The 15,477-nt window shown below is 43.1% G+C and overlaps 1 protein-coding gene across 2 annotated transcripts; it reads right to left on the reverse strand.

Moving 5' to 3' along the window:
• Positions 1-853: 853 nt before the first annotated feature.
• On the reverse strand, positions 854-10,575 carry LOC129582583 (neuroglian-like). Of its 2 annotated transcripts, none has more exons than XM_055474119.1 (14): positions 10,522-10,575; positions 9,754-10,062; positions 9,134-9,445; positions 8,184-8,607; positions 7,676-7,863; positions 7,151-7,282; positions 6,655-6,801; positions 6,228-6,518; positions 5,042-5,525; positions 4,454-4,622; positions 3,633-3,981; positions 2,149-2,324; positions 1,472-2,077; positions 854-1,297 (listed from the first exon to the last, which is right to left on the reverse strand). In XM_055474119.1, the coding sequence occupies exons 2-14, from the start codon at positions 9,869-9,871 to the stop codon at positions 1,196-1,198; spliced, it is 3,498 nt and encodes a 1,165-aa protein (XP_055330094.1). In that variant the 5' UTR covers positions 9,872-10,062; positions 10,522-10,575; the 3' UTR covers positions 854-1,195. The 2 variants fall into 2 exon arrangements, with proteins under 2 accessions (XP_055330094.1, XP_055330093.1); XM_055474118.1 differs by lacking the exon at positions 10,522-10,575 and adding an exon at positions 10,131-10,377.
• Between the last annotated feature and the right edge of the window lie 4,902 nt (positions 10,576-15,477).

The raw sequence follows: 15,477 nt of genomic DNA on the forward strand, positions 1-15,477 counted from the left end.
AGTAGGCAATCATTCCAGCCATGGGTGACAGTAATCACGCTTGTGCCTTACGGCCTACATTACGAGCCATATTAGCTAAGCTAGTGTTAACTATCAACTATTAGATGCTAAAATTTTTACACGGACGTGAATACTGCCTACATCCTGATTACTATGCACTAACGTGATGCGGTGCAAATTATGGCCTAAAGATTTCCGGTAGCGTAACTGATAAATGGCATGGCTTTCCGTAAAGGACACGTTTCTGTGGTACATTGAATACAGTTTTGGCAAAGCAATAGAACGAGTCATACTGTCATTACCGCCGGTTGTTTTTTAACTGGCGCAGAAGTAAAGGTACATCCGTATTAACAATTCGCAGAACTGCAGCAATTCCGTGCGTTCTAAATCGTAAGCAAAACGAAGCCGATTTGCGGCTCAAGTAATGCTCAGACTAAGACGCTCTAATATTTCTCCTATGTACAAATTGACGCTTCTTGACACGATCTTGTTATTAATAATATCCTGGTGAGTGGAAGCTTCAGCTGCTGCCGACTTGAATTGGTCCTCTTCGGTTATGCGGTAATAAAACGCTGCACGAATACCTGCTGAAGAACTGATGAAAAGAGAAAAGAAACAGCAGGAGTCTCATTTGTTTATGGGAAACAAAAAGTCCAACACCGGTTGAGCAATCGGTCGAAGGATGTCTGACCTACGAAGACATGTAGCGGTCGGCCAATACCCAACCGTGTGGTTATGTTCCTGTTTTTCGATACGATGTCAGCATGTCTGCAGTCTTGATGCACGAGAATTTGGGCGGTGAAAATAGCGTTAATGAATAAATTGTATTGATTGCAAGCACTTGCATTTTTTAAACTGGGAATCTAAGATTTATGGATTTACTAGTGGAAACAAAACAATTGCGCAGGAAGTGCTTTCAACCATATTAAAACCAAACCATCAAGTTTCAAATTCCAGTGAAAATAAAAAACGAATTCCGCTCGTAATTGATAGGTCGAAAACATTACTGACATTTACCAAACATAATAACGCTCTTTTCATCTCAGTACATTTCAGTCCCAACGCAGCCTTCCATTTCCAAAGTCTTTACGAATATCTGAGGACAGAATATCAGCGAAAAATAGCGGCATTAGTGCAGCAGTGGAAAATCATGCGGCGACCATAAATGTCGGTAGCGTGCTTGATGATGGTTCATCTACTTGACAATTCCAGCACTGCGCAGGACTGCGTTGGCTCCTGGAGCCATTTCGCCTTCTCGAGCGAGCAATGTTGTTTCTTGTCCAGTCGGCCCCGGTGTCTATAACAGACAGCATTAAAGCGGGTCGGATAACGAAAAGACAGTGTACCACGGCTTTCGACCACTGCAATAAATCAAACTCATGTAGCCAGAGCTTTATACCCGATTTGCGTTCTCCAATATAAGCCAGTTGTCGACATCCACATACAAAGAACTACCTATGTCACTCTGTACCTCTTGGCTGGCTTCCACCGCCACAACCCGGATATCATAGGTTGTTGCAGGCTCCAGAGGTTGTATTTCCGTTTGCAGGCTGTCCATTACCGACCCGCTTGATTTCCATTCCTTGTCACCAGCGCGTTTATATTGCACGTAAAAGTATTCTCCTGTACGGTCGCCTTCTGCGGCGGCCGCGTGTGGTTGCCAGGCCAGAATCAGAGAATCATTGGTTTTCCTGATTACCAGATATTCCGGTGTGCCGGGCGGTGGTAGGAGCGGCAACGCTGCACTCGTCCGATTGGGTTCGGTAGCCGCTTCCACAATTTCGGGCTCGCCTCGTCCCTTATCATTAACGGCGTACAAATAAATCCGGTACATGGTGTCAGGTGTCAATCCCGAGAATTTCAGATCGTTGATATGGAGCGGGACATTCTGCGCCTTCCTGATGGGCTGTGAAACCATCAGTCCTTCCACAGTGTAAGGCACGATTTCGTAATGCGTGAGTCTGCCGTTGGGCTCAGTGGGCTCTTTCCATTGGAGAAAGATAGCGCCACGTCCCATGGGATAGGCTCTGAAATCAGCCGGTCGGCCCGGGGGCATGGGTCCCGTTTGGATAACTATCTGGAAAAAATGAAAGTGGATATTTTTTACAGTCTACAGTAATTGTATGGGACAGTCCATAGTCTCCATACCTCGTCGCTAGCAGGACCATCATATTGTCCATTGTATGCCAGTACCCGAATGGTATTTGCGCTGGCTGGCTTTAGTACATCCACGACCGCTGAGGAAGCATATGACGCGACGCGTATCTCCCTGTGCGTTTTCTCTCCTTCCGGAGTTACTTTAATTTTATATCCCTTGAACTCGCCTACAAGGAAAAGAAAATAAAACATTCTTATTGTGCAATTACTACGGCTTTCACTTGTGGTAATATCGTATTTCGGAGAAAAGGTTTATCTGATTTTTGTCATCAATAACTATGCGTGGGTAGGAGATTCTAATTCCTCGTCGTTGCTTCTTTTAAGAATGATATGCCATCAGGTACAATAAATATGCCGGTATGTGCATAGTGTAGAACTTACACTTTCACTCTTGTGTTACCGGTACAACTGTACAAGTACTGTACTTATATAAAATTTTATATAATTCGGGCGGCATTTACCAAATGTTAAATTAATTTCATTATCAGTTCAGACAACACCGCGCACGGCGTGGAGTACCTGGCTACCTGCGTATTCCCAGTGAACAACAACATCAATAATAACAAAAACAGTTATTATTATTCTTACAACAATCACAGCAGTGCGTACGGGGGTACTCTTTTCTTGGAGCAGCAGACTGATTTTACCAAAGTAATCTTCGACCTCTTGCATTACATCAGAGCAAAAGAATATTTAAAAAGTGACACAAACAATATGTTTTCGTTTTTAGCCAATGTAAGCCACTGTTGAAAACGCTCTTAGACACATGCACGAAAATAATCCTTAATCAATGCTCCACAAATATGTGGAGTTCATTTCTGACAACCCGACCACTAAAAGCAGACAGCGCTGACACTAAAGCGTGATAACTGATAACACCGGCTACAAAAACAGACGAGGAACTCCAGCCGCAGGTATACGAGCAGCGTTTTCGCATAGGAAGTTAAGTACAAACCTTACGCATATGAACCCTACGTAGAAATTTGCATATGAAACTTTAAGTAAAAACACAACTGGAAACAGTTCATGGCTTCTGCCTGGCATTGAAATTATGGATGTTAAATACCACGTTCATATATCCTTGTTAAGAGGGGTATATAATTCAGGCACGTCTTTAAGGGGGCGCACTGGCGCACGCCCCCCCCCCTTCCGAAAACAAACTGGCGCAACTGGTGTCGGACCTTACTTGTTAACAAAATGCGAATTTGGAACTGGCGCAACTGGTGCCATTGTTATTTTTCAAGGAGAACAATGGTGTGCCCCCCTCCCAAAAAGCTAAAGACGGGCCTGGTTATATTATCTGAAAGCTACAAGTAGAAAGTACTCGTACAGTACTTAGATTAAACCACAAAGACCACAAAGAAGTATAGTGCCAAGCTTCTTGTTTTTGATAATTAGGTATTCAATTTACTGTTTTGCATTACAAAAAACTTGAATACCTGCATTTCAGTTTTGAGATAGATTAAATTGCTCACCGTTAATGGAATCAGCCGGGACCGGTGACCAAGAAATTTCCGCAGTTCGGCCATCCACAAGTTTCTGCACTTGGGGATTGCCCGGAGCAGTCGTAGGCCGATCCTCACCGGAAAAGCCCCGAACTGGCGGACCGTACCATGCCCGAGAGTGGCCGACAGCATTGTTGGCCATTACCTGCACATCGTAGGGCACGTACGTTGGCTGATCGACGATGGTCACATTATTTTGACGCCAGTCCTTAATGATGATAATTTCCTCTATCCGCTGGGCATGGGGATCGGGATCTGCTCTGGTATATTTCACTTCATAATAAAATCCCGGACCATTGTGGTCAATTTCTGGCATGGGCTGCAAATCAATACCAAGCGGTCTGAATATTATTAGCGTTTTTCGGCTGCGGCTAGGAACCATTAGTGTGGATTAGCAAAATGCTGATGAATAATCAGCGGATGGTTAGCATAAGCTGATGGGATACTGCCAAGTGTCTGCACTGAATAGGGATTGTATGGAGGCTAAATCATAACTCTAGCAGGTTTGGCTGTTCTAGTCGGTTGGTTACTGTGATCCATCTTACCACGATCGTGTGTGGAAAAGGCTGGCACAGTCGACAGCGGTGCTGAGCGGAAGCTGACTAGCATTTACATAGGTACAACGGGTGGGATTCACGCTCGTCCCTTTGCGGTTAAGTAACGTAACGCAAGATTATCACAAGAGCTTATTAGCAACTATCAAGTACTCAAAGCAAGATTCTGCAATTAACGCTCTTTCTGACAGTAAAGTCTGGTATCTGTCGGTATAATTTCATTATGAGCATACATACCGTCCACGAGATGATAAGATTATTCGGAGTATCTCCTCTGCCCTGAATATTATCGGGATTCTTGTACGGTACATCCGGCGGCGTGGTGCAGGCCTCTTGGCTGGGAGCACTGGCATTGCTGAGTCCAACTGCACTGAACGCTTTTACACGGAACGTGTAATTGACCCATCTGTAACCAGCTTTTCGATAATGCCGGCAATTTTCATAAATATAAAAGTTTGTTAGTAGTGTGCGGTTTGCGTTTAGGCATTAGGCTTCAACAAAGGGAAAACTTAAATATTTCGGATGTGTAAACTGTAAAGCGTACAAAGAAAGTTTCATTAAAGGACGATGTGAGGTAAAACCCAGTGGCCGGAGTCGGCGGACATATGCTGATGAAATTGTAAAGTTTTAGTACAGATTAAAAGCGTAAACAGCCTTTTGGTCTTTACAGTTGATGTATTTCTATCAGCAGTTTTTGTTTAGGAATTGTACGATGCGATAGTGGTAATACTGTCAGTCTGTCAGTAAAAAAGGTGTATTTTGTAACAGAATGACACATTTATCCTAGTGGCAGCTGTTGCATTGAATGTGAAGCAACGAACTTACGGGCTGAGTTCTATCGATTCAGAAAAAGTACCAGCATGAATTCCGCTTTTGAGATCATCCCAGACATCGGGCTCAAATGATGTACTGTATTGGATTATGTATTCAAAAACTGGATCACGGTTATCTCCACCGTGTTCCCATGAGACAGTTGCGTAACGACGTTCACATTGAGCTTTAACGTTCAATGGCGGATTGGGCACATCACGAACCAGCAGGGACGCCGTGGCTTCCACGCGGTCTAACCGCGTCCTTGCAATACATTTGTACAGTCCAGAATCGACCTCCTGCGCATCAGTTATGATCAAGCTGTTGTCATTGGTCAGGAATATTCGACCACTCTCGCTGGGCTTAATGGGTTCGTCGTCGCGTGCCCACTCGATCAGCACTTCCAGATTGGGATCGCTGCTGGCCGAGCAGCGGAACGTCGCTGAATCACCGGCATTCCGTTCGATATCTCCAGGAGGCATAGTTATTTTGGTTTTCTCTAAACATTCACACCGTTACACAGAATTACCTTCTGCACTACAATAGATGAATGACCTATTTAAGAAGGGGGCTTGTGCTGAACGTTCCTATAACGAATGAGGCAAAACACGAAGAAAAGAAGGAAAAAAAGAAAGGTGGGTAATTAATAAGCATTGCATCAGAATGTATGGATAGAAAAATATGGATAGTGGACTATTTTCGCGAAATATGGATTTGCACGTTTTGTCGTACCTAGTAGTCTAGTGCCTAAGAACCTGAGCATACTGCATGCACCGTCAGTTGTTGGATGCCAGCTTCAAATCGATCATTACTGCTACTTCAAGTATACATGAATATGCAACATCCGTACACTTACAAAAGTTGGACAACGTTGGTATTGTCGCCCAAAACAGTTTAAACTTTGACCGATAAATATAAACTGACTTATTGCAAAAACTTTTAACTGAAAAGAGCTTCCACGTTAACTTTGTCGAAATATTATTGATTTCTTTTAGTTCCGTGTGTCTTTTGCGACCGATTTAGAAAGCACCCCCTAGTTCCACTTTGACTTTGTCGTCAATTACCAAAGCAGGTGGTTTGAAATTTTCGTAAAATTTCCATTTGTGATAAGATTCTCCTGATGGGGTGGCTTACTCTAATGTCCGCGGTGAAAGTGACTGCAGTCGTCAACACAGTTAAAATACAAGGGTCAACTACGTACTCTTAATGTCAAGCCGGCCGGAAGCGCGTTGCATGCCGAAGCGATTCCTCGCTTCGCAAGTGAAATATCCACTGTCATCAAAGTGGCTGCCATTGATAAGTAGGTCTCCGCTTCTTTGGATCTCATAGCGCGATCCGTTGCCGAGCTGGGCACTGACAAGAATCTGTCCATCCTTGTCCCAGCTGACAATTGGTTGCGGCGCACCGTAAGGCCGGCAAGTAATTGTGATCAGTGCGCCTTCCACGGCTTCCGAGAGTGCAGCGGGAGGCTCCGTTATGGAAGCCTCCATGGCTAGAGAACGGGACGGAAATTGATCAAAATAATAACGTTTTGTTTTAGAATAGTATGCACAGTATGACAGTATCATGCACCACTAAGTAGTTTCGACAGGTTATTAGCAATGCTCTGCAGATACTAGTGCGCTTACCCATGACGTTTATGAAAACATCGGCAAAGATATATCCGTGGGCATTACTGGCGTTACATTGATAGTTATCCGTATCGACATCCTTCTGGACACGGGTTAGCGTTATGTTGTTTCCATTGATTACTCGATTGGCTGTCCTTGCCACATCTGTAATCGAACGGCATAGCTGTACGCCACTACACAAGTTCACAAATTAATTCCAAAGTCCCAGTCTGATCGTTAGATCGTAGCTTATTAATATTTTATGTAAGCCATCTTACATACAGTAAAAGGCCAACGCCATTAAAAACAGCAAAACCAACTGCCTGTGCACGGCAGACTGCTATGTCATATGCCGCATCGTGCAATGCAGTTCGCAACCGGTACTTAATGATCGTCATCGTCACTGATCGACCAATACGCACTATATTTCACGCCTGTGCAAATCGAATTCTTTGCAACAGATTTCGCTTACAATGATAATTGGTTTCTAGTTTACGTTTTATTCCACACTCACTTTCAATGGGCGTTCCGTTGACGAACCATTGGATTCTGGGTTCCGGAATGCCTCCTGCCATGCATACAAATTCATGGTTTTCGTCTTCGGCCTTGGTAACTCGCTCGGGTTCAACAATCCAGTACGGCAGAGCTGGAAATAAGTGAAAACAAACACTGTAAGAAGGCAAGCAGAAGCAGTGTTCTGGTGGGAGCGGTGCTTGCGGTGGTATTGTGACAGGCTGATTAACGCGGTATTTATTATACAGTGAAACTTCATAGCAGCAGTGATTTGAGTAGGCTGAAAACCAAAGTGACACTTATAGCCAGCAATGGCATCACACGTGTGACCCTTGTCAAAATCAAACCCCTCACACATTTAACAATATATTGTTAGCAGACCCTTTCCCTGGGCAATCAGAATGCGGCTTTTCTGTGTACAAGTTGACCTAATCAATAAACTCGCAATGCAAAAATTAATATGCACTTGGCTCAATATATGCTTCAGAAAGGATACCCGTATCTGTGTACGAGAAGATTTATTTACATTCAACGGTTAATGTGAACACATGGCTGGCGATTTCTCCTATCCCGTTAGAAGCAATGCATTTGTATGTCCCTTGATCTTCGAATGTGAGATGCTTTATTCTAAGCACTTTCCCAAAATCAGTGAGAAAGTGTCGTCTGCGCGGTAGTGGAGCGTTTTCTCGTTCCCATCGAATCTCTGGCAGTGGTCTGGAATAAGAAAGGATAGATATATAGGCACACATATCAGGATAATCATTGCAGGCCACTTGAACAAGCAGTTAATATCCATTTAAAAATACCATTTAGCCGTCCATTTAGCCGTCGCAGCTGCACTGCCTTCAGACACATACAAGCCCATCCGGAAACAAGAGCACACTATACGTGAGAAATCACCGTAGAGAAAAGCCATATACGCGGCATGCGGTCATTTATTTCGTATAGTGGTGCAACTTGTGCTCTTGTTTCCGAATGGACTTGTACAAGGTACATAGTCTGTACGTGCAGTATTTCAATATGTGTATACGTACGTTCCACCGTAAATGCATGAAATGTCGATGAATCGACCCAGCATTCCCGTTAAATTCTTTGGCGATGTGTACTGGAGGACGGGGGAGGCTTTATTCGGTGCAGCTGATCTTGATGGCTTGACAATGAGTTTTTTCCATTGGCCGGTTTTATATTCGCGTAAAAAAGGAGAAAAGACTGAGCAACCATAGGTATCTTCACCGCTGGCGTCCCGAAGAGTCACATTAGAGAAATGCAGAGCACCTTCCGGATCAACCGATATACGGCTGCCGTTCACGGTCGTTATGGCGCCATTCGGGCTTTGCAGTGTCCAAAAAACATTTGGGCGGGGTATTCCGACTGGTGGGTAGCATTTAATCGTCAGAGCTTGACCTTCGTCTACCACGATTTCCTCTGTGCTGTCCCCGCCTTGAAATGTATCCAGTCCTGCCACAGCAGAATACATAATCTGTAAAACTTCTTAACCTTCAGTATAATTCATTGTTGTTTTATAGAGCCTCATAGCTCACAATTCCTTTGCTATCAGAACCCGACCAGGCCAACTTATATCATTAACTTTTGGTTCTCAAAATATTATTGTATGAATTATTAACAAAACAGTATAAAGCGAAGCTACATTACAGTTATTTTATGTAATATGTAAATACAATATGTTATTGTACTCTGTATATACGAATGCATTATACTTATTCCGCAGTACAGTAGCAGGTTATCTAACAAATCGAGCTACAAACACCATGTGAATTTGCTTGATTATACAAACCAAAAAAACGTATTTCTAGATCTGTTGATGCTGTTATTGAACTCTTAAGTTGCCGACCGATTCAGCCTTGATCGTATGGACAATTTCGTTCACACACAACAAATCTGTCTTAATGGTACAGTTAACATAATATATAACTTTTTCTGTATCATTTCTGCCTGACTGCTTAATGGGTGAGGAAATAAATACCTGCACGTCGTAGATACACAGCGTTTGACAGTGATATTCCATAGAAATTCTCAGCCCTACACTGGTACAATCCCTCGTCGATATCCTTTGGTCGATGTATTGTCAAAGTTCCTTTTCCAGGCTCCTGTGCTATACGATCGTCGCTAACCGATACCGAAAACTCCTGTCCATTTTTTATCCATTTGTATTCAGGTACAGGATCACCTTTCGCTTCGCAGTCCAACACAATTGGCCTGTCTTCTTGATATGGATTTGATGATTTATACAGAAGTTCCTGAGGTGGCCCTCGTACCATGTAGGGAGGCGATGTCCCTAGAAGCAGAATTTTACACTGCTACATTACCAGAGAGAACTGGTGGTATTTGTCAACAACAGTTGTTGCAGCTACTAATATTACGCAATCACATGTACGTCTAATCTTTTTGGTAATTAATGTTGTTAGTGGTTCTATGCGTTTAATGCGCAAGTTTCGCTTTATTTTTGCCACACAATTGTGTTCGGCAGCGCATGCATGCAAAGGACCAAATCAGCATGTACCGATTGCTTTCCTATGGCATAAATTGCCACCACATTATGCTGCCCTTAGACTTGGCCGTGGCACGAACTGTCAGTTTACTCACCGGCTCTCGCGGAAGTCCCAGACGAAATGAGAAACAACAGCAGAGGAGCTATAAATTTGGCAAAAACTGTCAAGCAGCCGGCATGGAGGCCGGCGCTGGACGGAAGCCGCCTCTGCATAATGACTTTTTTTCAAAACGTTGCGTCAGGTTGCTTTTTCGGCAGTCAACAGCTAAGTACAAATTTTGATCAAGAAATACGGAATCCGTTTGATGGGATATGTGAGGGCTGTCCTCGGCCTGCACAATCCAGTTAAAACATACAGTTCAGTTAATGGTATTCAGAATCGATAGCCCGCACAATACGGCAAACTGCAAAAAAAAGAGCATATTGGTTGCAAACTTGCACTGCATATGGCTGTTGAAGACAGAAGACTAACATCGGGCCAACGTGATTTGGTTTCCAAAGCCTGCGAATTTTAATTACGCTGGTTTTTCAAGTGCTTCAAATGCAAGGCATACACCATATTCAGGTACTTAAATTAATTCTGTCCGATGATAATACTCTTCATTAAATATCACAATAATGTATAGCTTTGCATTAACAATTTTCAAGGCATATACCGGTATTTAGTTTAAAAAATAGCAGTAGTTTAGAAAATACTGGTACTCCATGCCTGCTTTCACTGTCACATAAAGATTTTTACGTAGATATTGTAGCCGCTGGATTGTCTGGATTCACACATGATATGCTTGCTCGCTACTGATTCATAAGGGCGATATGCCCGCTCAATTTTATCTGATACTACATAGTAATAAAATTATACTTACACACTTGTTGCTCAAGTGCTGTACTGCTGTTTTTCGCTTTCTTGAACACATTCGATCACTTTGCCTTACTAATCATTTTCAGCAACATAGTTCACCTGCTTTTTTCATCTTTCCGCTTTTCTTCCCAATAGTGCATGTGCGTTGGTTACTTGTACAATGTAGGACTAAATGGTCGCATAGCCCCATACCCAGCATTCTGTACGCAAGCGGTGCAGTGCACTTGTACGAAACGGATATTTTGAACTCAGTCGTACAGTGCACTGCGCTGCATGCGTACTGAATGTGGAGATGTTGGGTATGCGACCATTTCGTCCTGAGCTGTATGTGTAAAAATCACGCATACATCTATACAAGTACAATATCGCTGGCCAGCCAATGGCAATTGCGAAATAGCCTTAGCTGTATAGACTTATGCGTGATTTGTACACATACAACTAACCAACGCAAATGCACTAATATATACACACACGTTTACGCCGTACATGTACTCGTACTGGCTTATTAAATCGGCCAGTCTGATGATCTTTCGTTTATTTATGCTCTGTCAAATTATTCTGTAACACTGCTTTACGCGCAAATTCAATGAAGACCGTACAATACCTCATACGGATTGCACATTTTCAGGTTTGAGCAGCAGAATAAAATGGCAACAACACTTTCCTTGAAAGTAATAGAACAGCATAACATACCTACTGTTGTCTCCAATATCTATACCCATGCACAACAAAACAGTATAAAATTACTACGACAGTTCACTTTCAATTTTCAAAAACGAAAGGGAACGCAGAAAGGGGAGAGAACTTTCTCTCGGATACGATGATGGTTTCCGCCCGTAGTTCCCAATCCATTTTTTCTCTGCGTGTGTGCTAGAAAGGCTACAGCAAACTAATATCATCGTATGATCGTACGCATGCTACTGTATATTCTGTATTCTGCATATAAAGATCCATCTTCTCCCCTTTCATCTTCATGTGGTTTCGACCCCAGCACCCGACAAGCGCAGGATTATGTAATCCGCTCGAGCGCGTACAAGCTTGTCCGGTAATTTCTGCCGGTTCAATACAGCGAAATACACAAATTTGCTTGTTACGCCAAACGTAGTGTAGTGGCAATCGCCACAGCGCAAACTTCGCGCTAAATATGTGCTATCTGTACTGTAGTGGCTCGCACATCTTGTACCACAGAGTTGGTGTACGGGAAAAATGTGCATCCAATATACACACTCTAACCGGGCAAAACGCACGATTCCCAGTTGGCGTGCATTGATAAATTTCTGATGTTTCTCAACTTCTGGTCTGGAGAACCTTCTTGAATATTAAAAAAATTAGAGCTCTAATAATTATTAATTAAATTTATGCTCAAAAGCAGCCATTAACTTAAATCTTTGCTGTCAGCTCGAATTCAAACACTGATTTGTTGTGGTTTTTGGGGTGCCCCTGCAGAGTGAGGGGTACGTTCAGCAATCAGCGTCAACATTCTACAGCTACAGAACAATTCGAGTTCTCAGATACAGAGCTTCTTTTCTAAGGTGAATTACAATTTTAAAGAAAATGTTTGATTCTGGACAGATTCAGAAGGAGAGTTCATCTTGAAGTCAAATCAAGCATTATTTCGTAGGCGTGCATTTTGCCCGGTTAGAGTGTGTATATTGGATGCACATTTTTCCCGTACACCAACTCTGTGGTACAAGATGTGCGAGCCACTACAGTACCTTTACGACAGAATTTACCGGACAAGCTTGTACACCGCACCAACGTATACGAGTAAGTATATACACAAGATGCGCTCTGCCGCGTGAACAAGTAGCCGGTAAAAAAGGCTGGCTGGGCTTTCAAACAGGATATTGGCATTCTAAGAAAAACAGGACAGGAAAGAAGCTGTCTGTTGATTCTGGTCGACAACGGAAATGCACAGTGGTCAGCGGTTGATAGCTCAACCACTATCACAAAATACGTCCGTAACGGTCCGTTTACCGAGGATCGATAACACCTGATACGTACGCTCGGCGGAAAGAAGAAATTACATAAGTATTGTTCGGTTTATTTGTCATCCATCGTCATCAGATTAACCTTTTGATCATTATTATTTTGATAATTGATGGCTTACTTTTGTAGATGGTCGGGTCATGCGCGCCAGGATGATAGAATTGCTCCATCCAGCAACAAACGTTACAAACCGACGGCATAAGTTGGGAACGGCTATCTTCTTCATCCGCTTCCCCTTGATGACGGACGTTCCCGAATGGACCGAACGAGAAAATGGCAATCTGCGGTTTTGTAACCTTTTGTGCATGATCAAGGGTTTTCAAAGTTTTTAAATGTATCGATTTCTAATGAAATATTACTACACTGTGCACACAAACTCTGGATGCTATTCCAGGTCGACACGCTATCTTTTGTACTTTCCCATTTTGCGAATGCTTTTCAGTGGTTTTTTGGACAAAAATTTTAAAATCAGTTATTGGTCTGCCGATATTGCGTTTGCAAGGCAAACTGTCAAAGGCGTTGCATCTGACGTCTACAAAATACAGATACGGGAGCGCTGCTGCTGTAATAAAATCAATTTTCTGTCATCTATCTGTACTTCTTTGAACATCTTTTACTTTTTTTTGTGCTAAGCGGTATTTTAGCCGCAAAAATTCCATGTACATAATACTGTAGTTACGTTGCAATCGGCAAACGACAGCCGACAAACGTACAGACCAAATGCACACAGACCAGGTGTGCGCTACGCTCACAAGTCAGCCCGATGTTCGCTTTGATTCACTAGAAAAGAGCATAAGATTAATATGTATGTGTAGCATATGCACAAGTACTAATACAACAGAGCATATGTACAAGTACATATTGTACGTGAATCCCACGAGTCGCATCTTTGACAGCGTCCTGCTAATCTTTGCACCCAAGCACCGTCCGACGCCGGTCCGGACTGCGGGTATAGTATTTTCTGACATGACAAGTTCATCAAAAGTTAATGTACTTATTGGAATAATGCAAAGATTACTGGACATGCTTAACGAAATACGAATACGGAACGCTGACACGTCTGTTTGATAAATAACCATCGCACCGAAAGGCGCGATTGCAGTACAGCATCTTCTAGCAAGTAACGAAAAGGTAAAACATATCAATGTTGTTATTACGGCTCTGTGTTATTACGGTTTCGATTTTGGATCAAAAACCGATTAATAGTGCTCTTTCCAGCCATCAAGGAGTAAGAGGAACTGCTTTCGTGCGTGAAGCCTATTTTTGCGCACGACTATGGTTATCAAGCAGTTAACCGAACCCAGAGTATCCGGCCAAGCACGAGATGCACGCAGCAGGTGGGTCAACGAAAAGCTGCTACTACGGCGCTAATATTACTCTGCATCTGAATTCAGACATCCGGTGCAGGAAAATTTTAACGGTACTCGTAGCCATTGCGTGGATGGACTGTCTTCCATCTCTTTTTAAACAAGTAGATGACCTCACAAACGGGAGCAGACCAACAGAACATTCCGACATCAATATTTTAGCCTGAACAACAAATTTGTTAGAAGATTATTCAAACATTTTACAATTGTAACAAACATAATGAAAACACTCTCGATATACAGAATACAGATATTGTGCAGATACCAATGTCTCAGAATACAGGTATTGTTCTAGGTTTCTACGTGCCGTCATACCCCTATGCGCAAGGTCCTGATGACATTTAGGGAAACGAGTGCGATATAGAAGCGTCGCCGGACAGAGCGGATCGATGCCACCGAGCGGCTTTGCATTGAAAATTCAACCCAAAAGACGAGACTAAAGCAATTACGAGGGTCACTCAGAAAGTAATGATAACTATCGCACGATTTTTTATTGCATCAGCGCTTTCCTCGTATTTTCTCAAAATACTGCCCCTTCATCTCTATGCAACGCAAACATCTAGTCTGCCACTCATCAAACATTTTCGAAAAGAAATTAGGTGGTAAATTAGAGATCGCTGTATTGATATTTTCTTCCAGTTCTTCATCATTTTCAAACTTTTTACCACGTAACAATTTCTTCAACGTTGGGAAAATCTTGAAGTCGTGAGGTGCCAGGTCAGGCGAGTATGGTGGATGTGGGAGGATTTTCATTCGCGATGCCGAGATAAAATTCATTGTGGCATTCGATGTATGGGGACGTGCATTATCATGGTGATAAATGATCTTCCTTACGCGGCTTTGGGGTCTCTTTTTTCTGAACTTATCAAAGAAAGGCTGAAGAACATTTGCGCAGTACCACTGTGAATTCAATGTTGTGCCACGCCGTAGAGCCGATTTCAGAAAAACGCCACGCCTGCTGGAAATAAAAGCGTACATCAGCTTACGGGTACTCCTGGAACGCTTGACACTAGTGGGGGTGGGGTCGTCGTTTCCGATCCAAACTTGATTCTGCTGCTTCGTTAGGGGATCATAGTATGAAAACCAGGATTCATCCTCTGTGTACACGTCATATTTGCGTTCGGTCGAAATAACGTCAAAGATGTTCTGGGCCAATTCGACGCGGACTTCCATCTGGGCAGGAGTTAATAAATGAGGACCCATCGCTGACAAACCTTGCGCAGACCAAGCTCACTGCGGACTATCCCACAAACCGTTCCCTCCGATATCTGCAGTTCTTCTGCTATCTGTCTGACGGTAATATGGGGATCGTGTTCGATCAGCTCTCTCACTGCGTCCGAGTTCTTCGCCGTGGTCGCTGTAGGAGGTCTTCCAGTTCTGGCACCATCGTCGAGGTCAAAATGCTCAGTGCGAAATCGCTGGAACCAACGCGCAACAGTAGGATAAGAAGGAGAAGAATCAGGGTGCAAACTTTTCAACTCAGCATGACAACTGCGCGCGCTTTTCTTTTCTAAAATTTTTCTAAGATGATAGCACGAAAGTCGCGCTTCGTTAAATTAGCCATGTTTAATGACTAGTGCAGTGAACAGCTCGACTCGACTGCG

Source organism: Paramacrobiotus metropolitanus, unplaced genomic scaffold (genome assembly GCF_019649055.1).
Source record: "Paramacrobiotus metropolitanus isolate TYO unplaced genomic scaffold, Prichtersi_v1.0 Parri_scaffold0000008, whole genome shotgun sequence".
Lineage (NCBI taxonomy): Eukaryota > Metazoa > Tardigrada > Eutardigrada > Parachela > Macrobiotidae > Paramacrobiotus > Paramacrobiotus metropolitanus.